The following is a 27465-nucleotide window of genomic DNA, read 5'->3' on the forward strand; positions in this document are numbered from 1 at the left end:
TCAAACAGGATTAAATCCTATGAATCAAATGTACCCTTCCTTCTTTATAAAGTCATTTGTGTTTGTTTTACTAAGGACATACTGGGGGTTATTTACTAAAGGAAAATCCACTTTGCACTGCACTGCAGTGCACTTAAAGTAAAGTCGCTGTAGATCTGAGGGGGGCATGCAAGGAAAATAAAAAAACATCATTTTAGTGTGCGCATGATTGGATGATAAAATCAGCAGAGCTTCCACTCATTCAGATCTACCCCTTAGATTTAGAGCAACTGCACTTTCAAGTGCACTTACAGCACAAAGGGGATTTGCCTTTCCTAAATAACGCCCACTATATTGTCCAAAACCTGTAGGTACTTTTCATTTTTATATTGTTTAGTAAATAAAAGTTTTATGGACATACTGTACAGATAACCTGCTGATTGGAGTGTTCTGGCAGTGGAGCAGTCCCCTTGTCAGGAAACAATAGCTCAGAGGCGGTGATTGCTGTACTAACATCAGATTGTTTGTACATCAGCTCCTCCTGAGCTCCTCAGTTTTTTTGTTCATTCAGCCCACTGGGTTTGAATGGAAAAAAAACTGTTATGCCGCGTACATGAGGTGGGAATTTCCGACAACAAATATTCGATGTGAGCTTGTTGTCAGAAAATCCGACCATGTGTATGCTCCATCGGATATGTGCTGTCGGAATTTCTGACAACAAATGTTTGATAGCAAGTTCTCAAATTTTTTTCAAAATTCCGAGCGTGTCTACACAATTCCGACGCACAAAATTCCATATGTGCTCGGAATCAAGCAGAAGAGCAACACTGGCTATTGAATTTCATTTTTCTTGGCTCGTCGTACATGTTGTATGTCACGGCGTTCTTGACGTTTGAAATTTCTGACAACATTTGTGTGACCGTGTGTATGCAAGACAAGTTTGAGTCAACATCCGTCGGAAAAAAATCCACTGTTTTATTGTCGGAATGTCAGATCGTCTGTACGTGGCATTAGTGTGTACTAGACTTAATTGTATAGGATATGTTTCCTGAACATCCATGTTTATACTCAAAGCAGATATCGCGGATGGTTGCCTTACCTCCAAGAACAATAGCAGCTAGCTGTGTAAATCTGTCCATGAAAATTCCTTCAAGATTGTATTTGCCACAGACACACCACAGAACTTGCTCTCCAATCTGACAATTTGCTCTCCAATCTGACCCTATTTGCAGTAATATTTATCTCAGGCCTATAGGCAAATTTAGATAACTCTACGTTTCACTGATTAGGTAGCCTTTTTTACTCTTTGCCCAATGAACACTGAGTTGCTTACAGCTAAAATTATAATGCATGCTTACGCATTTTCATAAATGAGGAACAGATATCATGATTAACGCAGCCAGTAATTTGATTCTGCAGTAGTCACTGTCAGCTTAACAATAGCTCAGTTATATTGTTTTGTGTAACCACCTGTTAACAATATTGTTTGGCAGGAAATCTAATCAGTAAGTCTTGCATTACCATCGCAGTTGGTTAAAATAGCTCAATAAAAACCGCCAATGATTGTGTTAATGATGGGTAGTCATCAGTCACTAAGGCCGCGTACACACGGGCGGATTGTCTGCCCAACTTAGTCCGCTGAACCGTGTTTCAGCGGACAATCCGCTCGTGTGTGGGCTTCAGCGGACTTTTTCAGTGGACAGTCTGACGGACTAAGTCTTTCGGAATTTCCGTAGTTTTGTCCGTCCAAACTTGGTTTTGTCCGTCCAAACTTGGTTTCAGCGGACAGTCCGCTCGTGTGTAGGCAAGTTGGACGGACTAAGTATGGCGTATGCTCAGAAAGGATTTACACGGCCGAAGGTTGCATTGCAGTGTATTGGACGTCGTATTTCTAGGCCCTCGTACGTGCTGTATACGTCATCGCGCAAGCTTTCAGCGGACTGTCTGTTCATCGTGTGTGGTCAAGTCCGTTCATTCAAAAGTTGAACGGACTGTCTGTCGGATTGTCTGACGAACTTAGTTGGGCAGACAATCCGCCCATGTGTACGCGGCCTAAGAGGATGTATACTGTAAGGGATCTTCCCGGGGTAGGGTGTGTTTGGACACAGTTCACAGCAGACTTGGAATTTGATAAAGCAGATCTTGGCGTTTATTCGTGGTACAAACAGTCCAGCAAACAAAATATACAGCAACACCGTGCTTTCTAAGTACAACAAAAATAAAAAGTCCTAGCCCGGCTGGGCGCTTACTAACAGGTTCTGCTCACCTATCTGACACTTACAAACACAGCGTCTTTCGCCTGGATATCGCAGGGTGAGTTTTAGCTCCAGCAGTGGCTGTGCTTGCAGCTTCCTTCAACACACAGATTGTTCATTCCCTGGCTGACAAGCAATCACCTGCAGACCCTACAGAGCCTTTAGCTTCCCAGGCTAATTAGGATCCAAGCTCACCTGATCCCAAACCCAGAACTGGATCGGGGGATGTGGAATGACAGGTCCCTCTACCAAACCTACCTGCCATTCCATATAAACCCAGGCCCGGCAAAATTAAATAACAACTCAGCAGCATATCGCTGCTGAGAAACTGATCCATCCTGGATTTACCATCTCACACTGTGTAGCAACCTAGGTGAGATGTACACCCCCTCGATCACTTCTCCAGTGACATGTCTACATATCCCCCCCCTCTTTTTCAGACCGGAGGGCTGAGCCTTTTGTCCCCACAGACAACTTACCCTTGACAATGCGTCAGCATTTGCCTGTAATTTCCCTGGCCTGTGTTCCACAGTGAAATTAAAGTTTTGTAGGGAGAGAAACCATCTAGTCACTCTTGCATTTCTCTCCTTGTTTAACTTCATCCATGTTAGGGGGGCATGGTCTGTCACCAACTTGAATTTCCTGCCTAGCAAGTAATACTTTAAAGATTCTAGGGCCCACTTCACTGCCAAACATTCTCGCTCCACAATGGCATAATTTTTCTCGGCCGGGGTTAGTTTTCTACTCAAGTAAGATTTTGTCAGCTTCTGGGGTTGTGGGACCGTTGGCACCTTCAGCAATAATCTTTGCCTTGATTCTATGTGCATTCGATTTTGTTAGCTGTTTCTCACTGGCTGCTGGAATTAGAATATCACAGTCAGCCTCCAAGATGTTTCCATCATAAGCCTGGGCTTTTGGGAATCCAACTATTGTTCCATGTTGCAACTTGTAATCTTCAAGTTCTTTTGGATCAATGCCATCAGGATTCCAGATGGTCCCATCTATTTCACCAATTCCAACACACTTTGCACCAAAGCGATGAAGGTAACGCATAGAATGTAGACCTACATTACCAAATCCCTGAATAGCAAAAGTTTTGTCACCGAACCCAGGAGTCATTCCCAGCTGGCTCATGTATGAAGCCTCATTAATGAAGTTCTCAATGCCATGAAATACACCTCGGCCAGTTGCAGAAACACGTCCATGGATGCCACCTTGGCTTATGGGTTTCCCTGTGACACATGCATGTGCATTGATATCAGTGTGCCCAATTGTGTTGGCATACGTGTCTGCAATCCAAGACATCTCCCTCTCTCCTGTGCTCATGTCCGGGGCAGGGACATCAATTCCGGGTCCAATAAATCCCTTCTTTGCGAGCTCTATCGTAAACCTTCTGGTAATCTTTTCAAGTTCTGCATCTGAATAATTCTTCGTATTGATTTTCACTCCAGCTTTGGCACCACCAAAAGGCACCTCTATAATAGGGAGCGAAACCAAAGGACTGCGAAAATGTGACACTGGGGCACTAACCTGACATGTGGGGCACGACTCACAGTATTTTTTAATGTCATCATATATGGCCGGCCAAAAAAACCTCTGGAGAACCCTCTCTCGCGTTTTGTCAGTCCCCAAGTGTCCCCCAAGAACATGGTTATGTGCCATGTCAAGCACCTGACGCCGGTACGGCTTAGGTACCAGAAGCTGTTCCACAATCTCATCCTTAACCTTATTAACCCTATAGAAAAGATCATTAGTCACCGAAAAATGTGGAAATCTTTTTTCAGCATCTGGTTCCTGAGGTACCCCATTCATTACAGCAACCTGCTCTCTCGCATTTTTGAGAGTGGGGTCCTGTAATTGTGCAGCCCCAAAATTATCTCTAGACACCTCTAAGTCTAGTATATTTTGCTCAGTGGGAGGAGCCTCCTCCTCCCCAGCCAGGACCTGTAAAGGAAAACAATCATTTTCATCCTGCATACTTTTATCATTCACAGTGGACAAGGCAACCCCCTTAGAGGTATCCTCACTCCTTTTGGGGATTTTTCTTTTTTCCCAGAGAGCCCAGAATAATGGAAAATCGCGCCCCAATCTTACATTATGCATGAGGTTTTTAACCACACCCACTTCATATTGTACGGTGCCTTGTTCAGTCCCGACTTTAGCCAGCACTATAGGGTACAGTTTTGTATCACCATGTATGCACACAACACTCATATGCTTTTTAGACTCTAAGTCCCCAGTCACCAGGCTAGCATGCACCAAGGTTACAAGGCTTCCTGAGTCCATTAACGCTTTAACAGGAAAGTCATTGATTGTAATATCGCAGATTTGCGGTTCAGTCTCTAGTCCAGGAACTGCAGCACAAGATGGTTCCGCAAATAGCGACTGACGCCGGCTAGCGTCACATTCCATGGGTTCAGAGGTAAGAGGGCAATGGGCCGACACGTGTCCCGCCTCATGGCATCTCCAACACTGGATAGGGCCTGGTCTCTTTGGCAAGGAGTCCTTTTCAGAGCCCCTTAGCCACCCGGGACCATCACCAGTCTTTTGTCCCTGAGACACCACTTGAGCCCTTTTCCCCCCATCAGCACCCCTCCACACTCCCCCAATAGATGGAAGTCTCTTACCAGCTGACGGCACAGATCTGGCGCTCCGGGGAGGTGAAGATGCTGCAGGAACATCACGGAGGTAGTCCTCAGTCGCCTGGAACCTCTCCACAAGGTTGACAAGTTCGTTTGCATTCTTAGGATCACCTTGTCCCACCCAGCGTTGCAAGTCAGTAGGAAGGGCTCGGAGGTAGCGATCCATCACGACCTTCTCTAGGATTTGTGCAGGAGTAGAAGTGTCTGGCTCCAACCACTTTCTTGCCAAATGGATTAGGTCATACATCTGGGACCTCGCTGATTTGTCCAGACTGTAGCTCCAGTTGCGTACCCTCCGGGCACGGACTGCAGTAGTAACTCCTAGTCGGGCAAGTATCTCCTCTTTTAGCCGAGTATAGTCCTTAACCTCTTGCTCACTGAGGTCATAGTAGGCCTTTTGGGGTTCACCTGTTAAATAGGGCGCAATTACCTCTGCCCACTCAGCGGCTGGTAACTTCTCTCGCTCAGCCACGCGCTCAAATACTGTTAGATAGGCCTCAACATCGTCCTCAGCAGTCATCTTTTGCAGCGCTTTCTGCACAGTCCTTCTCCCAGAAAAAATCTCTGGAGCAGCTCCCATCACCACAGGCGCCTCTCGATTTGCTATCAGGTGCTCAATAAGTTGTTGTTGTGCAGCCATGGACTGTTCATGTCGTCTATTGGCCTCTATCTGAGCCTGCTGTTGTGCAGCCATCATCTGCTGTTGTTCAGCCATGGACTGTTCATGTCGTCTGTTGGCCTCTGTCTGAGCCTGCTGTTGTTGCAAACTCACTTGCATAAACTGCTTCAGCATCTCCTCCATGTTGCTGGACTGTTTTTGGAGTGTAGTTGCAGCTTTCACCCAGGACATCAGCAGCTGTAGCCAAGTCTGTCCACACCGTTGCCCCTAGCAACCGCGTTGCCCGCATTCTCCACCAATTGTAAGGGATCTTCCCGGGGTAGGGTGTGTTTGGACACAGTTCACAGCAGACTTGGAATTTGATAAAGCAGATCTTGGCGTTTATTCGTGGTACAAACAGTCCAGCAAACAAAATATACAGCAACACCGTGCTTTCTAAGTACAACAAAAATAAAAAGTCCTAGCCCGGCTGGGCGCTTACTAACAGGTTCTGCTCACCTATCTGACACTTACAAACACAGCGTCTTTCGCCTGGATATCGCAGGGTGAGTTTTAGCTCCAGCAGTGGCTGTGCTTGCAGCTTCCTTCAACACACAGATTGTTCATTCCCTGGCTGACAAGCAATCACCTGCAGACCCTACAGAGCCTTTAGCTTCCCAGGCTAATTAGGATCCAAGCTCACCTGATCCCAAACCCAGAACTGGATCGGGGGATGTGGAATGACAGGTCCCTCTACCAAACCTACCTGCCATTCCATATAAACCCAGGCCCGGCAAAATTAAATAACAACTCAGCAGCATATCGCTGCTGAGAAACTGATCCATCCTGGATTTACCATCTCACACTGTGTAGCAACCTAGGTGAGATGTACACCCCCTCGATCACTTCTCCAGTGACATGTCTACAATACTTATTGGCAAAAAATATAAACGGAAGATAAAGGGGCATTTTGGTTGATATTAAAATCACTGACATTTTGTACAATAACAGGTTTATGATAAGAAGAACCAAAATAGTTACATTAATGAAAAGTCAATTGCCCTGGTGTGAAATTCTCAGGTAATTCCTCACAGACTTGCTGTGAACTCTGACAGGGGTTATCCTGGTGCCATGTTCAAAGTACACTGCTCAAAAAAAATTAAAGGAACACTTTGAAAACACATCAGATCTCAATGGGAAAAAATATCATGCCGGATATCTATACTGATATTGACTGGGTAAAGTGTTAGGAACGAAAGGATGCCACTGTTTTTGATGGAAATGAAAATTATCAACTTACAGAGGGCTGAATTCAAAGACACCCCAAAAATCAAAGTGAAAACATTATGCAGCAAGCTAGTCCATTTTGCTGCAATTTAATTGCAGCAACTCAAAATGATACTCAGTAGTTTGTATGGCCCCCACGTGCTTGTATGCATGCCTGACAATGTTGGAACATGCTCCTAAGGAGACTACAGATGGAGTCCTTAGGTATTTCCTCCCAGATCTGGACCAGGGCATCACTGAGCTCCTGAACAGACTGAGGTGCAACCTGGCAGCATTGAATGGACCAAAACATAATGTCCCAGAGGTGTTCTATTGGATTTAGGTCAGGCGAGCATGGGGGCCATTCAATGGTATCAATTCCTTCATTCTTCAGAAACTGGCTGCATACTCTCACCACATGAGGCCCAGCATTGTCGTGCACCAGGAGCAACCCAGGACCCACTGCACCAGCTTAGGCTCTGACAATGGGTCCAATGATTTAATCCCCATACCTAATGGCAGTCAGGGTGCCATTGTTTATCCTGTAGAGGTCTGTGCATCCCTCCATGGATATGCTTCTCCAGACCATCACTGGCCCACCACCAAACCGGTCATGCTGAACGATGTTACAGGCAGCATAATGTTCTCCAAGGCTTCTCCAGACTCTTTCATGTCTGTCACATATGCTCAGGGTGAACCTGCGCTCATCTGTGAAAAGCACAGGACACCAGTGGCGGACCTGCCAATTCTGGTGTTCAATGGCAAATGCCAAACAAGCTCCACGGAGTCGGGCAGTGAGCACAGGGCCCACTAGAGGATGTTGGGCCCTCAGCCGACCCTTATGAAGTCTGTTTCTGATTGTTTGGTCAGAGACATCCATACCAGTGGCCTGCTAGAGGTCATTTTGCAAGGCTCTGGAAGTGCTGATCCTGTCCCTCTTTGCACAAAAGAGCAGATACCGGTCCTGCTGATGGGTTAAGGAAATTCTATGCCCCTCCCATCCTCGAGGAGTTGGACTGCCTGTGCAACCTTTATAGGGGCCAGGTATCGCCTCATGCTACAAGTAGTGACATTGACCCTAGCCAAATGCAAAACTAGTGAAAAACAGTCACAAAAGAGGAGTAGGGGGAAAAAAATATCAGTGGCCTCCACCTGTAAAACCCGTAAAACCACTCCTGGAGGTTGTCTCATTGTTGCTGATCTAGTGCACCTGTTGTTAATTTCATTAACAACAAAGCAGCTGAAACTGATTAAAAACCCCTCTGCTACTCAACTGACCAGATCAATATCCCAGGAGTTTAATTGACTTGATGTTATACTCTGATTAAAAAAATGTCCTTTAATTTTTTTTTTAGCAGTGTATATCTAATTTAATACAGAGATCCCCAACCTTGTTTTGTTAATTAATTATAATTTAAACTTCTTTCAAAGGAACACAACAACTAACACAAAACAGTGTATGATATTTAAAAAGGAAAGAATTGGCAATTCTGGCAGCCAGTTTTTTTTTCATATTTCTTGTATAGGGCAATTATAGTGATTGTGTTGATATTTCCTCTTCTTAGCCATATATCTTTCACAGCAACATGGACAGTAAATGTAGGCATACCCCATGGGGTTTATTTACTAAAGCTGGAAAGTGCAAAATCAGGCTCACTTTTGTATAGAAACCAATGAGCTTCTAACTCCAGCTTGTTCAATTAAGCTTTGGTAATAAAATCTGGAAGCTAATTGGTTTATATGGCAAAGTGAGCCTGATGTTACACTTTCCAGCTTTAGTAAATAAACCCCATTGTGTACTTAAAAGTGGGGTATGCCTGTATATTTTTAATGCTTTATCTCTTCTACCTTACTGTAATTGGACTTACCTACTGGCATATTCATACACTATGTTTTCCTAAAAATCGACTTTAGGATGTTTTAAAAATATTCCATCCAGATCCTCCTTGATTCCTCTTATTTCAGAGTTCTTTATCATGCCAAATCCATCCAGTTATCTTACACATTTTCTATTTCCTTCAATTCTTTATTCTATTCTGTTTTTCTCTCTACATCTTTTCTTGTTGTTCTAGTTGCTTTTTCCCCATGAAGTCACTAATGTTTACTCGTGTTTGGTTAAGCATCTTAAGTCATGCTGTATTGTTACCTGCAATTATAATTTCTCATTGCACCAGTCATTAAACTTGGTTTCCTTTGTTTAGGTATAAGCACTGCAATAAAAGCAATATAAACACATTCAGTGGGTAAATATTACACATTTTGTATAGAGATCTGCATATCTGACCTAACATAATGAGGGCATGAGTTGGGTCCAAAAGGGACTGTCCAAAACAAGGGCCACATGGTGCTGTTTTAGATACATTTCATTCTAATCAGTTGTACTAACTCTGGCCAAGTGGACTTTAAGTCAAATTACCAAAGGCTCTGTTACAATATTATATCATCATTGGAAAAGTCATGTATTACAATATGCAGGAATCTTTTCCCAAATGGGCAGTAATTCCTTTGTGTAGGCCAGAGTTATGATTCATTTATAGCTGAGTGACAACATAATGCTTAGGTGTCACAATCTATTAATGCTGTTCAGTGTCTTCTATTTATTTTTAGAAAAGGTTGAAACTTAACTGATGGTGAAAAATATACAGCTACTGTGTTTACTTCACCTTTGCAAAGAATCTGCTATAGAACCAATTAATTTGTTATTCCTGTCACAACTGGTAGAGTATACTTCACAAATGCCATTGCTTTCTGTGTCTCTGCAACTTGACAGCTATACTGTTCTTAAACCCATCATCACATCCTCTTCAAATAAGACATTTCTTATGTTTGTATTAATTAATGGATTAGATAAAGCGGGAACAGAAATGTACATATCTGTCGTTTATCAATTTCCAGGTATCTTTCCTTTTTTTATGAAATCAGTAATACTAATTCATTTGAGAATTTTCTAAATGAATAGGAGTATAAACAATTTTGAAATGTAATTTTAGGCCACATAAAGCAGACCTAAATCCTATTCTAAAAATAACCTTTTTATATCTCCCTAGTGTCCTTACACTTAACTTGATGCTATAATACCAGGCTCCTTGCAGCCACAGGCACCCAAACACATTCACAGTGTTGAGCCACAAGGTCATTGTTAAAAAGCAGGATTTGTGTTCAGAGACAATGATTGGTTGAATCTGCTAGGATGTAACCTGTTATCAGTTCAGGTGTCCTACCATGGTTGCTGTGATCAGGAGCAAACATTAAGTCACTGAAAGGTTTGTGTTACAAAGCTTTTTTTATCAGTTTAGGTGATACTACAGCTGCATTTGTAACATTGTGTTTATTGTATATTTTTTTTTAGACCTGTTCTGCGTAGACACTGACAGCAAGCTAAGCTGAATCAGTTTTTATATTTGATATTTTTCAAAAACAATTGAAGGGGAAACATTTATAGCATCCAACATTTGCTCGGTATGTTTTATTTCTTTTTAAGACTTGTCAGCAATAGACCTACATAGTTATAACTCAGGGAAGGACTTCCTCCTTTGAACTATGCAAATGGATGGTTTTTCATTAAACACTACATATAATTTGTTATTTTAAGTTTTCTCCTTTAACATCACATTCTATGTATTTCATGTATGCTATCGTTTTGTATTTCTTTCATAATTCCCTAATTACCATGATTGGAATATGCTGTGAATGTCCTCTTTATCCTCATGCATGCTTTATACTTTTAATGCTCCTTTTTTGGCCTACATGCATATTTGCATTTACTAACCTCCCCAGCATGCTATCCTTGGCCCATACACACCTAGCCTAGTCACTCCATTGTGTCATATTTTGTCAGCTCCATTGTAGTGCTTTACCCTAAACACTTCCTAAAAGGTGTGCAAATGTTATTGTTGTCCTTAAATTAAGGCAGAGTGCCAGAGGCTTTTTTTTGGGGTCCCAAACTCATTTATAACCCTCCCTCCCCTAAAATTTTTCCAATGGGCCATCAGAGGAGGTAAGGAATCTGATAAGTGGACATTATATTTTTGTCTTTAAATACTCCTTAAAATAAATGTTATACTGATGTTGGCCAAGAATGTTTGTGTCTAATCTGCTTGCAATGTTAGGTGCAAAAGTACTATTTTTTTTATTTTTTGACTCCACACTTTCCTTTAACGCCACAGGAATGGCAGACTGTGGCCTCCCATTTTGCTGAATGTTGGGACTTTCCTAACTCAGAGGGGCAATCGATGGGAAACATGTCCACATTGTCCCACCACCCCACTTGGGGTCATACTATAATGCCACATACACATGACAGGACTATGATGAGAAGCATGGATAAGACTATGATGGATAGCATGGATTCCGGCAGAAAAGGTCAGACGGAATCATTCTGTTGGATATTATGTGTGTATCATGTGTATGGGCTTCATCTGACTTTTTTCTTCAAAAATTCAGACGACCCAGTAATAGAACATGTTTCAAATCAATTTCTATCGGGAAAACCATTCGTCTGTATGCTGGTCCGATGGACCAAATACGACACAAGGGCAGCTATTGGCTACTGGCTATTGAACTTCCTTTTCTAGTCCTGTCGTATGTCATCATGTTCAAAAGCAAACAGACTTTGGTCCATTCGTGTGTAGGCAAGACCGTTCGGTCGAAAGTCCATCGGAACTCCGTCAGAACTCCATCAGGAAGACTGTCAGACCCTTTCAGACAGAAATTCCGGTCGTGTGTACGCAGCATTAGGGGTTTAATAGTATTGTGAGATAATAAAAATAAATATAAAAACTATAATTAATTAACAGATAAATAATTAATACAATTATGCAAAACATCTTGTTTTCGTCAGGTATGACGAAACGCGTCTGGGAAGGCACGCAGTGACGCCACCACGTTGTAGGAGAGGAGGACGGGTTCCTGTTTGCCGGCCGGCTTTTTACATTGCTCCTATATGCTGTGTTTTATCTACATACTTGTAAGTGCATTACTTTTATTTTATTAAACTGTGCCTACGTTATTACGCTATGTCAGTCCCTTTCTTTTCTGTGGGCCTCTGAGTTTTTTATTTTGAGACCACGGAACAGATTACTATCCTGGAAATACCGCTAAGAGAAGGAGTGCTGACCCAGTGAAGGAAGGTTAACTTGGACGTGATCCACCGACCATATATATATGCTTCATTTCATATATTTTCTGGTAAGCGCATTCAACATATGGTGACGGGCACTTCATGCGCTTCGGAAAGTGTTGAACCACTGTGGTGCTGTTATTTAGGAACACTAACGTTCATTATTTGGATTCACCTATGAACTTTTCCTAGATTGGACTTTTTTTCTTTTGCCATTTTTTGACTTTTTTTGCTATCTATACACAATTTGTGGTGTTTTGCATAATTGTATTAATTATTTATCTGTTAATTAATTATAGTTTTTATATTTATTTTTATTATCTCACATTACACATATTGGAGGGTTGGCGCGGCTTTATATATTTTTCTATTGCTGTTGAGTGCTATATCGCATTTATTGCTGCTGCCTATTTTGTTAGTTTGTTAGCTTTACACTATTTTTCCTAGCGCGGTTTACATTTTTCCTATTTAATAGTATTGTGTTGATGGTGGTGGCGTCGACGACATATGAATTTTTATATGTGGACGTGTGGAAGAATGGCCGGATGTCTGATGGTGAAGTCTTTGCCCAGACCGAGTTCTACCGACGTCTCCAGAGTGGTGGCTTGGGATTGCCACCTGCAGAAGAGAATGTGGAAGGACTCCCATTTGTGTTTGTCGCAGATGAAGCATTTGGTCTGGGTGATCACCTGATGAGGCCATTCCCCCAGAGGACCCTCACACCGGAAAAGAGGGTTTTTAATTACCGGATGGCCAGAGCCCGAAGAGTCTTGGGGAAAGCCTTTGGGATAATGGCCAGTCGGTTCCATCTTTTTCTTACGGTAATAAATATGGAGGAGTACAAACTGAAGCACATTGTTCTAGCATGCTGCATACTTCACAACTTTATAAAGAGAAATGCTCCTAATTATGTTGCCTCAGTTGGGCCTGATGCGGGACTTCCTGAAGCTACCCTGATGGCCCTGGAAGCTGTCCATCCTGGCTTGCCCCCCCAAAGCGCCCATGAAGTACGGAAAAAATATGTGGGTTATTTTACGAGTAAGGGGTCCATTGCTATGCCAGCAAATTTGTAAATAATTTCTATTTAAAAAAAATGTATCTGATAAAATCTTGATTTTTGATTTACTGCTTGTGTTTCTTTTAGCTGTCTCCTAGGTTCTCCTAGTGCACTTTTAGTGCTAAGTGGTTTTTACATTATTAGCTAACCCCCATTGTCACTGTAAACATCAACTTAATAAAAAAAATTTGAACCACACATTGTTGAGTATAAAACCTTTTTACTCAGTGCACATGCAGATGTGCGTTAGAAAATCTATTTTGGTAAAAAAACACCATCTTGGTTTTATAAAGTTTTACCTTGAAATTGTTTTTTAAGTACATAAACAGGCATGTTTCAAAACATAACACACATCTCAGGAACTTTACAAAGTTCAACATTGAAAAACTGAAGGCAATGTGTTGGTCTTGCCTTTGTCACATGGGGTGATGTCACCCCTGTAAAAGCCAAATTTTGAAGATGCACACAAATTGAGAGTCAAACTGGAGATTTCCCTCCTGACCCCATGCCTAATGTCAACATGTGCTATCTTCCAACATGGGGGCTCAATGGACGTGTTTTGGGGGTGCTACTAGAGTTGTGAGGAAGGACTGGCACCCATAAATTGCGTACATTGAAATCCCCTGATGGCAGATAGCACATGTTGACACACTGTGTGCATCTTCAAAATCTGGCTTTTAAAATGCGAGAAAAATGTTGTAAAAATGTTGTAAAAATGTTACAAAAACAAAATAATGGTGGCATTTTGTGGTTATTTAGATTCTCCCTGACACATCAATCATGTTCTTCATTTTTTGTTCAACCTCATTTTTTTTTTGCTGTATGTCTAAATCCCGACTACATACCATTATGTCTTGGATTATTCTTTGTGCACTGTCACTGGTGACAACCTGCACATCACCTAGAAGAAAAAAATACACACCATGTATTATAAATATGCAGCCATAACTCTTTTACCTGAATCTGTGGTGTCTGACACTGACCTGTTGTTGTATCAATTTCAACCACTTCTTCCACCTCTCCTTCCTTTACATCCTGAGGTTGTGGTGTCCTCTGTCCCCCTTACATAGTTACATAGTTAGTAAGGTTAAATAAAGACACAAGTCCATCCAGTTCAACCTGAGTGAGTGTCTACAATTGTACCTATCCCTGTACATTGCACACTCACATCGGTCCCTACCCTCAAGGAGCCCACAATCCAAGGTACCCATTTATATACTAGGGCCAATTTTGGACAGAAGCCAATTAACCTACATGCATGTCTTTGGAGTGTGGGAGGAAACTGAAGTACCCAGAGTAAACCCACACAGGCACAGGGAGAACATGCAAACTCCAGGCAGGTAGTGTTGTGGTTGGGATTTGAACCAGCGATCCTTTTTACTGCTAGGTGAGAGTGCTCACCACTACACCACTGTGCCACCCTTCTTTTGGAGGTGGGGGGTCCCTGTTGTCCTCTGATGTCCTGAGTCTTTTTCCCTCTATGAGGATGAAACAAAAGGTATACTTAGCACATAGATATTTGAGGCCAGAAATAGGAATATGAAACATTGCTTGGAAGTGGGGTGCAATTGTCTGTTTTGAGTTCCAAGCTGAAGACATGATTTTTTTCCTTTAACAAAGCTGGAATATTTACCTTTTTTGGACAAGTTTTACAGATGGAGGCACCCCAAGTATCCACTGCTGCACCTGTGTGGGTCACCCTAAAAATTTTGCTCTGGTGTCCCACACTAGTGCTCCTGAGTCTAGATGTGGAAAGAGCTGCTGAGTGTCCTCTCCTTACATTACACTGAATCAAGTTTGCAATTCATTCTAGTTTCAAAGACATGCCAATTCAAACAATGTCCCCAACTTCTTTTCATACAAATTGGCATAACCAAATGTAGTTAACTCTTTATCTGCCATAAATATCGTATTTAGTTGGCAAACGAGCAATGATTCCTACGACTGATTACTGTGCCCATGAACATGAAATTAGCCATTTAAAACTGTACAACAGTGCACAAGAAAAGCACATGGAGCAACATGCAAGTAATAATAATAATAGGAACACATGACAAATACTTAATTTTTAGAAGCACTTTCTTGATCCTTCTGTACTGATCTTGCTCCCTCAATTTCAGGTCTGACCAGTGTTTCCTCAGTTGCTCCTTGGATCGTCGTACCCCAAAATTCCGGTGCAGACTCTTCACAACTTTAGTCACGATTTTGGCCTTTCTCACATTTGGGTTTGGGTACGGTCCATGCTTCCTATCATAGTCGGCCCTCTTCAAGATGTCCAACATCTCCACCATCTCAGCAAAGGACATATTTAACGCCTTAAATCTCCTCCTGGATTGGATTTTCTTGCTCCGGGCTTTCCTCCGTCTCATTACTGCTATTATGCACCTGCTGTGTCTCCGACCATGTTCCTCTCCCACTGTGACAAAAGAGACGGGGCAGAGAATAATGTAGAAAGAACGTCATGGGCGGGCGAAGCAGAGGGAGTTTCACGCATGCGCAGTGTATATAAAGTTAACACGCATGTGTCATACGTATGTTCTGTGTGCGGAGGAAGGAGGACGAACGTTCTAACAAAGGTAACATTTTAACTTGGGACATCAGTGAATGAATGAATGAATGAAATACTTGTATAGCGCACAATGCGAACTGAATCGCCTCTAGGCGCTGTGGCGAGCTTTGATCATCTGCTAAAAGTGGCCTTTACTGATTCGAGATTGAGGCCTATATTGGGTTAAAATTAGGAGAGTTTAGCTTGATATTAGTGTTTTTGTCTTGTGTTTTGTCTTGCAGCAAAGATGAAACAATTCAAAGACCCTGAATTCATGGGCCAGTTCATAGACAGATACAGGTATATGAGAAATTTGTGGGAGGTTAAAAACCCCTTATATCGAAATAAACCATCTAGGAAGGCATCGCTGGAGAAATTGCTGCAATTCGTGAAGAAGCAGGTCCCCGATGCAGATATCGAGTTTGTGGATAAGAAAATTGGTAGCTTGAGAAGCACGTATAGGAAGGAGCTTAATAAGGTCCAGGCTTCAATTAAATCAGAAGCAGCAGCAAAGGATGTGTATGTACCTAGTCTGTCGTACTACAACAGGATGTGTTTTCTGGAAGACCAAATTGAAGCCAGGGAATCACTTTTTACACTTCCACACACCCTTCCGTCAACCCCAGCTGAGGCTTCCAAGGACCAACCTGGGCCTTCCATCCCGGAAGATGTTGAGGAGCCCAGCTGGAGCCAGGTATAGTATTTTTTAACATATTTATTGGTTGAAGATTATTGTTGTTAACTAGATGTTATTATTGATAACAAATGAATTATTTAACAAAGTGTTTTACATATCAATAGACAGTAGGGGCCAAAAAGGATTGTGACAAGAATGAAAAATACTGGAGTCAGAATGATAGTCTTTTCCATTTATTAACATTCAATTTGAAAACCTGGGCCTTCCATCCAGGAAGTGATTGAGGAGCCCAGTTGGAGCCAGGTATAGTATTTTTATACATAGTTTTTATGGGAAAATGATTGTTGGTAACTAGATGTTATTATTGATAAGAAATGAATGATTTAACAAAAAGTGTATCACATATCACTAGACAGTTGGGGCCAAAAATGATTGGGACAAGAATGAAAAATGCTGGGCTCAGAATGATAGTCTTTTCTATTTATTAAAACAGTGAATTTGCAACAGTCATGAGCTGAAAATTGTGTGTGATTGATGAATCAAAAACGAAAACTATGTCCCTTTTTCATACACAGGAAGACCTCAGCCAGGACGAGGCTCTGGAATGTGTCAGCCAGGAGGTGGGGATAAGTGTAAGCCAGGAGGTGGCCAGGCCCAGTAGCCTCACCCAATCCCAGGTGCCTCCCCTCCGCCTTACAACAAAAAGGGCCAGGAAGGTGAGTAACGGGGAGGAGGAAGCATATTATTATTATTTTTCAGGCCCTTCAGAAGGGGTTGAGGGGCCAAATGAGTGATAACATGCACTTATGTGAGCTCGCCCATCCTCCTCCTCCTCCTCCTCCTCCTCCTGCCAAAAGTCCACCTCCAGAGCCGCAGCCTCCAAGGAAGGCTGCAGGGAAGTGTGGAGGGAAGGCTGTAGGGAAGACAAATAAGTGATGGCCTGGGTTCAGTCTGGTCTGGCAGAAGACGCAGGCTTTTGTAGTACCACAGCCTGGGGACATATATGTCATCTGCTGCTGTTCCTGATATCTTGGAGTCCTGGACCAGATTGTGCTCCCTATTCTATGGACTTCTCAGGCTACCAATTTTTAGTTACAAAGAGTTGATGTGTGCCCTAGAGTACAAAGGCTTTGCAAATTAAAGTAATTTCTCCAGCATTGCCTTCCTCTTTATTTTGTTATGAGCTACAATAAATGGAGATATTTTGATATGAAAATACTTGGCTATGTGTTTTTCTTCAAATAGGACAGTGTGTTTGTGAGTAGGCAGGTACATTTCAAAAATACAATGTCTAATTAACATGGGACACCAACCAACCTCCTTGAGGTTAAAAAATGCAAGATAATAATGTTGTTGTTGAAACTTGACACACAATAAACAAAACAATTATGAGATCACTGGAAAATAATTTAAAATGATCAAAAACAAGTAGCTCTTGATTGAAAAAAAAAAAGATGGCAATAAATTTTTTTTCTAAACATTATTATGGAGATTTGGCTTGAAAAACAAAAAAAAAGATTATTCAGGAGATATAATCAAGAAATACGTTTATGAGACCTCTGTGATGAATATGAGCAACAAAACAACTTCATTCTTCTAACATTATAAAGAAGAAGGGAATGCGCTGCATTAAACTATTTAAAAAATTGCAGCATGACGAATGTGCTATCTCCATTATGAACAGTAATTTTACCAGACCGAGTGCTTCCGTCTCGTACTTGATTCTGAGCATGCGTGAGTTTTTGTGCATCTGAATTGCATACAGGTGAACACTTTTTCGGAAAAGGTACTTTTTCCGACCGAAAAATAGGGAACCTGCTCTCAATCTGAATCGGAAATTCCCGCCAGCAAAAGTCCGATGGAGCATACACACGGTAGCATTTTCCGACCAAAAACTCTCTTCCGACTTTTGCTGGCAGAATTTCCAATCGTGTGTACGGGGCATAAGGCTCGCCAGTTCCTAAATATCTTGCAGGACAATTTCATGAGTCAGATGGTAGATGCACCAACTAGAAAAAAGGTGTTACTAGATCTACTGATTACCAACAATACAGTCCTGATCACGGATGTGGAAATACGGGGCAATTTAGGAGACAGCGATCCCAGGTCAATTGGCTTCAGTATAAATCACACAAATAGGAAACATAAGGGGAATACAAAAAAATTAATTTCAAAAGAGCCAACTACGAACCTTGGTAGAAGGTATGAATTGGGATAAAATCTTAGGAACAAAGAACACGGAGGAGAGATGGATTTGCTTTAAGAGCATATTAGATAAGGGTTTTAGCCAATTCATCCCATTGGGTAATAAATGTAAAAGAGCGAACAAAAGTCCTGGATGGCTTAATTCCAATGTAAAAATGCATATAAAAGCAAAGGAGAAGGCCTTCAAAAAAAACAAAGTTGAGGGATCATCATCAGCATTCAGACTTTATAAAGAATGCAACAAGAAATGTAAAGGTGCAATTAGAGTGGCTAAGATAAAGCAGGAAGAACACATAACGGAGGAGAACAAAAAAAATCCCAAGAAATTCTTTAAGTATGTAAACAGTAAAAAAGGGCCATATTGGCCCCATAGAAAATGAGGAAGGACATCTGGTTATAAAGAATGGGGAGATGGCGAAGGTATTGGTGAAGGTATTTATTCTTCTCTTTAGTCTTCACAAAGGAATCAGGGGGGCTTCAGTAACCAAAACTGCAATGTTTATCCTTATGACACATCGCAGGAAGAATCTTCATGGTTAACAGATGACAGAATTAAAATTAGACTTGGGAAACGTAACATTAATAAATCACCGGGACCAGATGGCTTGCATCCGAGGGTACTTAGGGAACTCAGTCAAGTAATTGCCAGACCACTGTTTCTAATTTTTACTGACAGTCTACTGACTGGAATAATGCCAGCTTATTGGAGAAAAGCCAATGTAGCACCAATATTTGAAAAGGGCCCAAACTACAGCCCTGGGAATTACAGACCAGTTAGCCTAACATCAATAGTATGCAAGCTCTTGGAGGGGATGATAAGGGACTATATACAAGATTTTAGTAATGAGAACAGTATCATTAGCAGTAATCAGCATAGATTCATGAAGAATCGTTCTTGCCAAACCAATCTATTAACCTTCTATGAGGAGGTGAGTTGCCATCTAGATAAAGGAAGGCCCGTAGACATGGTGTAACTGGATTTTGCAAAAGCATTTGACACAGTTCCCCATAAACGTTTACTATACAAAATAAGGTCTGTTTGCATGGACCATAGGGTGAGTACATGGATTGAAAACTGGCTATAAGGGCGACTTCAGAGGGTGGTCATAAATGGGGAATACTCGGAATAGTCAGGGGTGGGTAGTGGGGCCGCCAAGGGTTCTGTGCTCGGACCAATCCTATTTAATTTGTTCAGAAATTGACCTATAGGATGGGGTAAACAGTTCAATCTCTGTATTTGCAGATGATTTTAAGCTAAGCAGGTCAATATCTTCTGCGCAGGATGTGGAAACCTTACAAAAAGATCTGAACAAATTAATGGGGTGGGCAACTACATGGCAAATGAGGTTTAGAGTAGAAAAATAATGCATTTGGGTGGCAAAAATATGAATGCAATCTATTTACTGGGGGAAGGACCTCTGGGGGAATCTAGGATGGAAAAGGACCTGGGGGCCCTAGTAGATGATAGGCTCAGCAATGGCATGCAATGCCAAGCTGCTGCTAACAAAGCAAACAGAATATTGACATGCATTAAAAAGGGGATTAATTCCAGAGATAAAATGATAATTTTCCCGCTCCACAAAATTCTGGTCCATTCGCACCTGTATTCGCAACATTAAAAATAAAAATATCTTGCTTTGTTAAACCAGATTTCTTTTTTAAAGCCCAGTTCCAGCCAAAACATTTTGATTTGGATAAAACCAGGAAAGGGTTAGGTCTATTCATTTTTTTTCTTACTGTTGATCTGTGTTCCTATTACAAACATTTCTTTAAAAATGTTTTTCTATTACCAGGGCAGGAAATTGGAGAAACCTCCAAAAAAGGGACATGGAAAGCAATTAAAAAAAGTAGTAGTGGTGGGAAAGACTAGAATCTCTAGCAGCTCTTAATTGTTAACTGGAGAAAATGGCAAAAAAATGTGCCATGTTTAAAATGAGTGGAAGCAATTAAACAAAATTAAGGTTTAAAGAATAATACATCACTGTATTACTGATACAGGCGGTCCCCTTGTTACAAACATCCAACTTACAAACGACTCCTACTTACAAACGGAGGGAGACAACAGGAAGTGAGAGGAAATCTACCCCTAGGAAGGGAAATTCACTCCTGTAAGAGTTATTATGGGAAAAAGTTACCTCCACTGATGCTTTATCACCAAGGCTTGTTTCCACGACAACCCAAATTTTTCAAAATCCAATTGTCATTGGGACAGAAAGTGAGGTGAAATCTTCTGAACAGGGGCACAAACAGCAAAACAAACAATGCAAGGGTGTAACCCTTCCCTATGCTATCCAAAAAGCTTTTTTTTTGGCTGGACCTACACTGTTCCGAATTACAAACAGTTTCATCTTAAGAACAAACCTACAGACCCTGTCTTGTTTGCAACCCGGGGACCGCCTGTATACAGTATGGGTTTTAATTTTTAGTTCACAGTTTAATCTACGCCTTTTTTATATACAGTATATCACAAATGTGCCATTATTACTTTCTTAAAGTGATTGTAAGGGTTTTTTTTTTTTTTTTAAATAACAAACATATTATACTTACCTCCACTGTGCAGCTCATTTTGCATAGAGTGGCCCCAAACCTCATCTTCTGGGGTCCCCCGATGGCTCTCATGGCTCCTCCCTACATCAGATAACCCCCTAGGAGAAGCGCTCTCCCGAAGGCGCGCTCCCAAGTCCAGCATTTGGCGTCCATAGCCGTTGTATGTATGATTCGACCCCGCTCCCTGGCGACCGCCTCATTGGATTTGATTGACAGCAATGGGAGCCAATGGCTGTGCTGTTATCAATCTATCCAATCAAAAGCCGAGAACCCTGGGCAGAGAGACAGTGCGTCCCCACCGGGTCAAGTTCCTGGGCTCAGGTAAGTAAAATGGGGGGGGGGGGCTGGGGGGCGGTCACTGCCAGGAGTTTTTTCACCTTAATGCATAGTATGCATTAAGGTGAAAAACATGAAGGTTTACAACCCCTTTAAAGTCACAGGCCCCATTCAAAAGCATAATTTAAATACAACTAGAACATTTAGGTAGTCCAAGTCTAAAGCTGGACATATACTATACCCGTAGAGGGCAATTTATTGAGACTGAAGAAGCCAGAATCTGGAGCATTTGTGCATGACAAATCAGCTTCTAGTTTTCATTTTCACAGCAAAATTGAACAAGCAGAAATGAGAAGCTGATTAGTTACTATTCACATCTGATCCAGATTTTGTCTGCTCCAGTTTTAGTAAATTCTCGATATAAACTCTAAACTCTATACACCGCGACTAATGTATTGATTCAATGCAGGCTCTGTTTGACCGACAATTTTCACCTGGCTACTACGAATGCAAAATGTCATGTCAGTGGTGTGGTGCTGAAAGAGCAACCAGATGAAATTCATGCTTTATATGGGCAGAATTAGGTTCAAATAAGGGCTTAGCAGGAATGATAACAGCACTGTTTTCCCTAACAAAAAGGGGGTTTGGTGTGGGGGTATTGGGACAGCTGTCTGATCTCTTATTAACCAACCAACTGTTTTCCCTAAGATGATAAAAAAAACTAACATAAAGTCTCACCGTGCAGTTTAATTAAAGCAGTAGGCTTCCAACATAGTCTCTGTCCTAAGCCACACCCATCAAGGATGATATTGATGGACCACCACTGATCCAAAAAACATTTGTAGAGATGAGATGGCCCACTAAAAGTTTCCAAATGTTGAAGGTACAGATAAAGGTATCCTTCAAAGATATAATATTTCCTATCCTTCAATGTCCCATCCAGCCATACGTGCACACAGAGATACATTAATTAAGTCTCCAGTAGTTCTTGTGTTCAGTATGAAAATTTGCTTATTGCGGTTTGTTTTCAAATTAAAGTCCATATAATACATACCATTTTCTTGAATTAAACAATAATTAAGATGGTTCAACAAACTGTAATAACCAGAAATGTATCCAACACTGGCATCATCACTGGGTGTCAGTACAAGGAAGTTGGATCAGTAAGAAAAATTTAAGCAGATCTTCATCCTAATTGAAGGACCTTAAAGTGATTCTAAAATAAAATACAAAACACTTTTGTATACATGTAAAAAAATTATAAATACCTTTTTTCCCTTTTTTATAAGTGATCACATTCCCTCTGTTTTCAGCTGCATAAGAGCTGGGGGGAGGAGAAGCAGGGGCACACTGATTTTCCCACTGAATGGCTGTGCAGCGGAGGCATGTCAGGACAAGTCTGATCATTGGAGGATAGCATGCTGAGTTCCCAGCATAGCTAGAGAACAGACCATGGTGTGCTCTCCTGCTTAGAGTGGTCAGTTTATAATAGGAAAGCAAGAGAACTAGCAGGAACACCGGGGATTTCACACAAAGGAAACAATGCAAAGAGAACAGGATACTTTCTCATGCAAGTACATGGTACAGCAGTCACATATCAGGAATATGACGTACTGGGGTAACAAATGCTTTAAGTTTACTAAAGCAACATGTATCATAAACAGTTGCCATTTTTTTTAAATAAAATACAGTACTTGATTTCTAGTTAAAAAAATGTTGTCATCTTTATTTGCATCTGTGATCATCTGCTGCTGATCTTGTTCTGCCTCTTTCAGATACTATGGGGTTGCCTTACTAAAGCTGGAATGTGCAAAATCTGGTGCAGCTCTGCATAGAAACCAATCAGCTACCAGGTTTTATTGTCAAAGCTTAACTGTGCAAGCTGAAGTTAGAACCTGATTTGCTACTATGCACAGCTGCACCAGATTCTGAGTGCAACAGTTTTAGTAAATCACCCCATAAGCCGAACATATTATTATTATACACGATTTATAAAGTGACAACAGTTTACTCAGCGCTTTACAATGTAGAGGGGAGACAGCACAATTACAGTACAGTTCAATACAGAAGGGACAGGAGAGCATACATTCTAAAGGGAAGGGGTGGTGGTACAAAAACTAATAGATGCGGGGAATGATTTGATGGGGCTGGCTTGGGGACAGTTGTTAGGTGGATGTGGGATACGCTTCCCTGAATAAGTTAGTTTTCAGGGATCTCCTAAAGGTGGACAGGTTAGGGGGTGATCGGACATAACGGGGCAGGGAGTTCCAGAGGATGAGAGAGGCTCTGGAGAAGTCCTGAAGGCGAGCATGGGAGGAGGTAACAAGGGAGCTAGAGAGCAGGAGGTGCTAGGACAAGCAGAGGGGATGATTTTGGCAAAATCTGCAGATAAAGTTGGTGATGTAGTTGGGGGATGATGTTGTGGATGGCCTTGTATGTTGTGGCTAGCATTTTGAATCTTAGGCCGCGTACACACGGGCGGACTGTTCGCCCAACCTTGTCCGCTGAACAGTGTTTGGGCGGACAGTCCGCCCGTGTGTGGGCTTTCAGCGGACAGTTTCAGCGGACAGTTGGACGGACAAAGTCTTTCGGAAATTCCGAAAAACTGTCCGCTGAAACTGTGTTTGAGCGAACAGTCCGCCCGTGTGTGGGCCTGTCCGCTGTACTTTCGAAATGAGCGGACTGTTCCCGCTCGGAAAGTCCGCCCATTTCGAGCGCGTGTACAGGTAGGCGGGGCCCGCGAAGGAGACGTCGCGGGCTCCGCCGCCTGGAATGGGCTTAAAGGGGAACCCCAACGCCGAAAAAAATCGGCGTGGGGGTTCCCCCAAAGTCCACACCAGACCCTTGTCCGAGCACGCTACCCGGCCGGCCAGGAAAGGGGGGCGAGCGAGCGCGCCCCCCCTCCTGAGCCGTACCAGGCCGCGTGCCCTCAACATGGGGGGGTGCCTTGGGGAAGGGGGGGCCGTGCGGCCCCCCCACCCCAAAGCACCTTGTCCCCATGTTGATGAGGACAAGGGCCTCTTCCCGACAACCCTGGCCGTTGGTTGTCGGGGTCTGCGGGCGGGGGGCTTATCGGAATCCGGGAGCCCCCTTTAAGAAGGGGGCCCCCGGATACCGGCCCCCCACCCTATGTGAATGAGTATGGGGTACAATGTACCCCTACCCATTCACCTGTGAAATAAAGTACAAAAAAAAACACAACACAGGGAAAAAATATTTTATTGCACAGCTCCGGGGGGTCTTCCGTCTTCGGGGGTCTTCTCGCCGAAGTCCGGCTTTCTTCCTCCCCGCCGCCGGCCTCTTCTCCCGACTTCGGGGGTCTTGTCCCCCTCTTCGGTTCTTCTGCTGGGCCACCGCGCCTTCTTGTAGCTCTTTTACAGGCGGTGGCCCGGTCTTCTGTCGCCGCTGCCTTCCGTTCTTCTGTCGCCGCCTTCGGTTCTTCTGCCGGGCCACCGCGCCTTCTTGTAGCTCTTTTACAGGCGGTGGCCCGGTCTTCTGTCGCCGCTGTCGTCGCCGCCGCCGCCTTCCGTTCTTGTTCTTCTTCTTGTTCTTCTTCTTCTTCTCCTGGAGATGTTGACTCGACGAGCTCTCCGGCCGGAATGCCAGAGCCGCGCTGTGCGGTCACTTATATAGTGACAATGGGGCGGTGTCACATGGTATATGTCACATGGGTTGGTCACATGGGTTGATGTCACATGGGGACTATGACATCGTAAGGGGGCGGGGTCACCATGTGACCAACCCATGTGACATATACCATGTGACACCGCCCCATTGTCACTATATAAGTGGCAGCGGAGCGTGTCCCTGGCATTCCGGCCGGAGAGCTCGTCGAGTCAACATCTCCAGGAGAAGAAGAAGAAGAACAAGAAGAAGAACAAGAACGGAAGGCGGCGGCGGCGACGACAGCGGCGACAGAAGACCGGGCCACCGCCTGTAAAAGAGCTACAAGAAGGCGCGGTGGCCCGGCAGAAGAACCGAAGAGGGGGACAAGACCCCCGAAGTCGGGAGAAGAGGCCGGCGGCGGGGAGGAAGAAAGCCGGACTCCTCCGCTAGTAAAAGAGCTACACACACATAGCGGAGGAGTCCGGCGAGAAGACCCCCGAAGACGGAAGACCCCCCGGAGCTGTGCAATAAAATATTTTTTCCCTGTGTTGTGTTTTTTTTTGTACTTTATTTCACAGGTGAATGGGTAGGGGTACATTGTACCCCATACTCATTCACATAGGGTGGGGGGCCGGTATCCGGGGGCCCCCTTCTTAAAGGGGGCTCCCGGATTCCGATAAGCCCCCCGCCCGCAGACCCCGACAACCAACGGCCAGGGTTGTCGGGAAGAGGCCCTTGTCCTCATCAACATGGGGACAAGGTGCTTTGGGGTGGGGGGGCCGCGCGGCCCCCCCTTGCCCAAGGCACCCCCCCATGTTGAGGGCACGCGGCCTGGTACGGCTCAGGAGGGGGGGCGCGCTCGCTCGCCCCCCTTTCCTGGCCGGCCGGGTAGCGTGCTCGGACAAGGGTCTGGTGTGGACTTTGGGGGAACCCCCACGCCGATTTTTTTCGGCATTGGGGTTCCCCTTTAAGCCCATTCCAGGCGGCGGAGCCCGCGACGTCTCCTTCGCGGGCCCCGCCTACCTGTACACGCGCTCGAAATGGGCGGATTTGCCACCTCCTTACGTGGGCGAGTCCGTTCATTTCAAAAGTTGAGCGAACTGTTTGCCCAACCTTGTTCGTCAAACAGTCCGCTCGTGTGTGGGCAAGTCCGCTCATGCAAATTTTGAGCGGACTGTTTGCCGAAACTGTTTGACGAACAAGGTTGGGCAAACAGTCCGTGCGTGTGTACGCGGCCTTATATCGTGGGGTGGAGAAGCCAGTGAAGGATTTGGCAGAGAGGAGCAACAGTCACGGCAGTTAGTGAGATGCATTAGTCTAGCAGCAGCTTTCATAATAGACTGAAGGGGGGATAGCCTGCATAAGGGTAGGCCATTAAGGAGAGAGTTGCAGTAGTCATGGTGGGAAATAATCAAGGAGTGAATAAGTTGCTTTGTCGTTTCAGTAGTTGGGAAGGGTCGAATTCTGGAGATATTGCGGAGGTTAATGCGGCAGGATTAAGCCAGTGATTGGATGTGGGGGCTGAAGGAGAGGTAAAAGTCAAGGATTACACCCAGCACCCTGGCATGTGTGGAGGGACCAATGGCTGTGGTGTTGATCTTAATGGTAAAGTCATGGGGGGGGCGGGAAGAAGGAATTATAACAAGCTCAATTTTAGAAAGATTGAGTTTGAGAAAGTAATGTGACATCCATACCGATATGTCATTCAGTAAGTTTGAGGTCCGTGAGGTGATCAAAGGGGTGAGTTGAGGAGTGGAGAGATAGATCTGGGTGTCGTCGGCATAGAGGTGGTATTGGAAGCCATGGAAGGTTATCAACTGGCCCACGGAAGAGGTATAGAGCAAGAATAGGAGGAGCCCAAGGATGGAGCCTTGGGGTACACCAACAGAAAGAGGAAGAGGAGTGGAGGAGAGGGAGTTGTGACACTGAAAGTGCGCTGAAATAGGTAGGAGGAGAATCAGATAAAGCAGAATCACGGAGGCCGAGGGAGTGTAGTTGGCTGAGGAAGAGCAGGTGGTCAACTGTGTCAAAGGCAGCAGAGAGGTCTAAGAGTATGAGTATGGAGTAATGGCCATCGGTTTTAGCTGTTAGTAGGTTATTGGTGAGTTTTAGTAGGGCAGTTTCAGTGGAATGTTGTGGACAGAAGCCAGACTGTAGGGGGCGAGAAGGTTCTTGTCCGTGAGGTAGCGACTAATTCGGTCATGGGCAAGGCGTTCAATGAGCTTTGGGACAAATGGGAGCAGGAAGATGGGTCTTAAGTTATTCAAACAGGTGGGGTATAGTGAGGGTTTTTGAAGTATGGGGGTAACCAGTGCATGTTTGAGCAGGGAAGGAAAGGTGCTGGAGGAGAGGGAGAGGTTGAAGATGCGGGTTAGGAAGTTTAGGATACAGCGGGAAGGTGGTCTCATTAATTGTGAGGGGAGAGGGTCCAGGGGACAGGTAGTGAGGTAGGCCATGGAGAGGAGTTTATCAACTTCATTGGTGGTAACTGGGCAAAAGGAGGAGAGTATTGAGTGTGGTGTTGGACCTAATGTGTTGGGTAGGGGAGGAAGTTGAATGCTGGATATCTCCTTGTGAATTGTGTCGATTTTGCTTTTGAAATGGTTGGCAATCTGTTGAGCGGTAAGCAAGTTGGTGTGTGGGGGTGAAGTAAGGAATTAAGCAAGTACGTCTAGGGAGGATGACAGCATGTTGTTGTAGATGGAAGTGGTTAGGTCTGGGCAGGACAGT

General features: G+C 43.6%; 1 protein-coding gene across 1 annotated transcript in view; it reads right to left on the reverse strand.

Moving 5' to 3' along the window:
- Positions 1-2975: 2975 nt before the first annotated feature.
- Positions 2976-27465, reverse strand: part of LOC143925686 (glutamate dehydrogenase 1, mitochondrial-like) — a 72142-nt gene continuing 47652 nt past the window's right edge. Inside the window, exon 2 of the mRNA XM_077450148.1 lies at positions 2976-3764. Within this exon, the coding sequence (XP_077306274.1) occupies positions 2976-3764 (789 nt within the window). The remainder of the gene's footprint in view (positions 3765-27465) is intronic.

Source organism: Lithobates pipiens, unplaced genomic scaffold (assembly GCF_037356315.1).
Source record: "Lithobates pipiens isolate NorthernLeopardFrog02 unplaced genomic scaffold, aLitPip1_a1.2 Scaffold_22, whole genome shotgun sequence".
In the NCBI taxonomy this organism is placed as follows: Eukaryota; Metazoa; Chordata; class Amphibia; order Anura; family Ranidae; genus Lithobates; species Lithobates pipiens.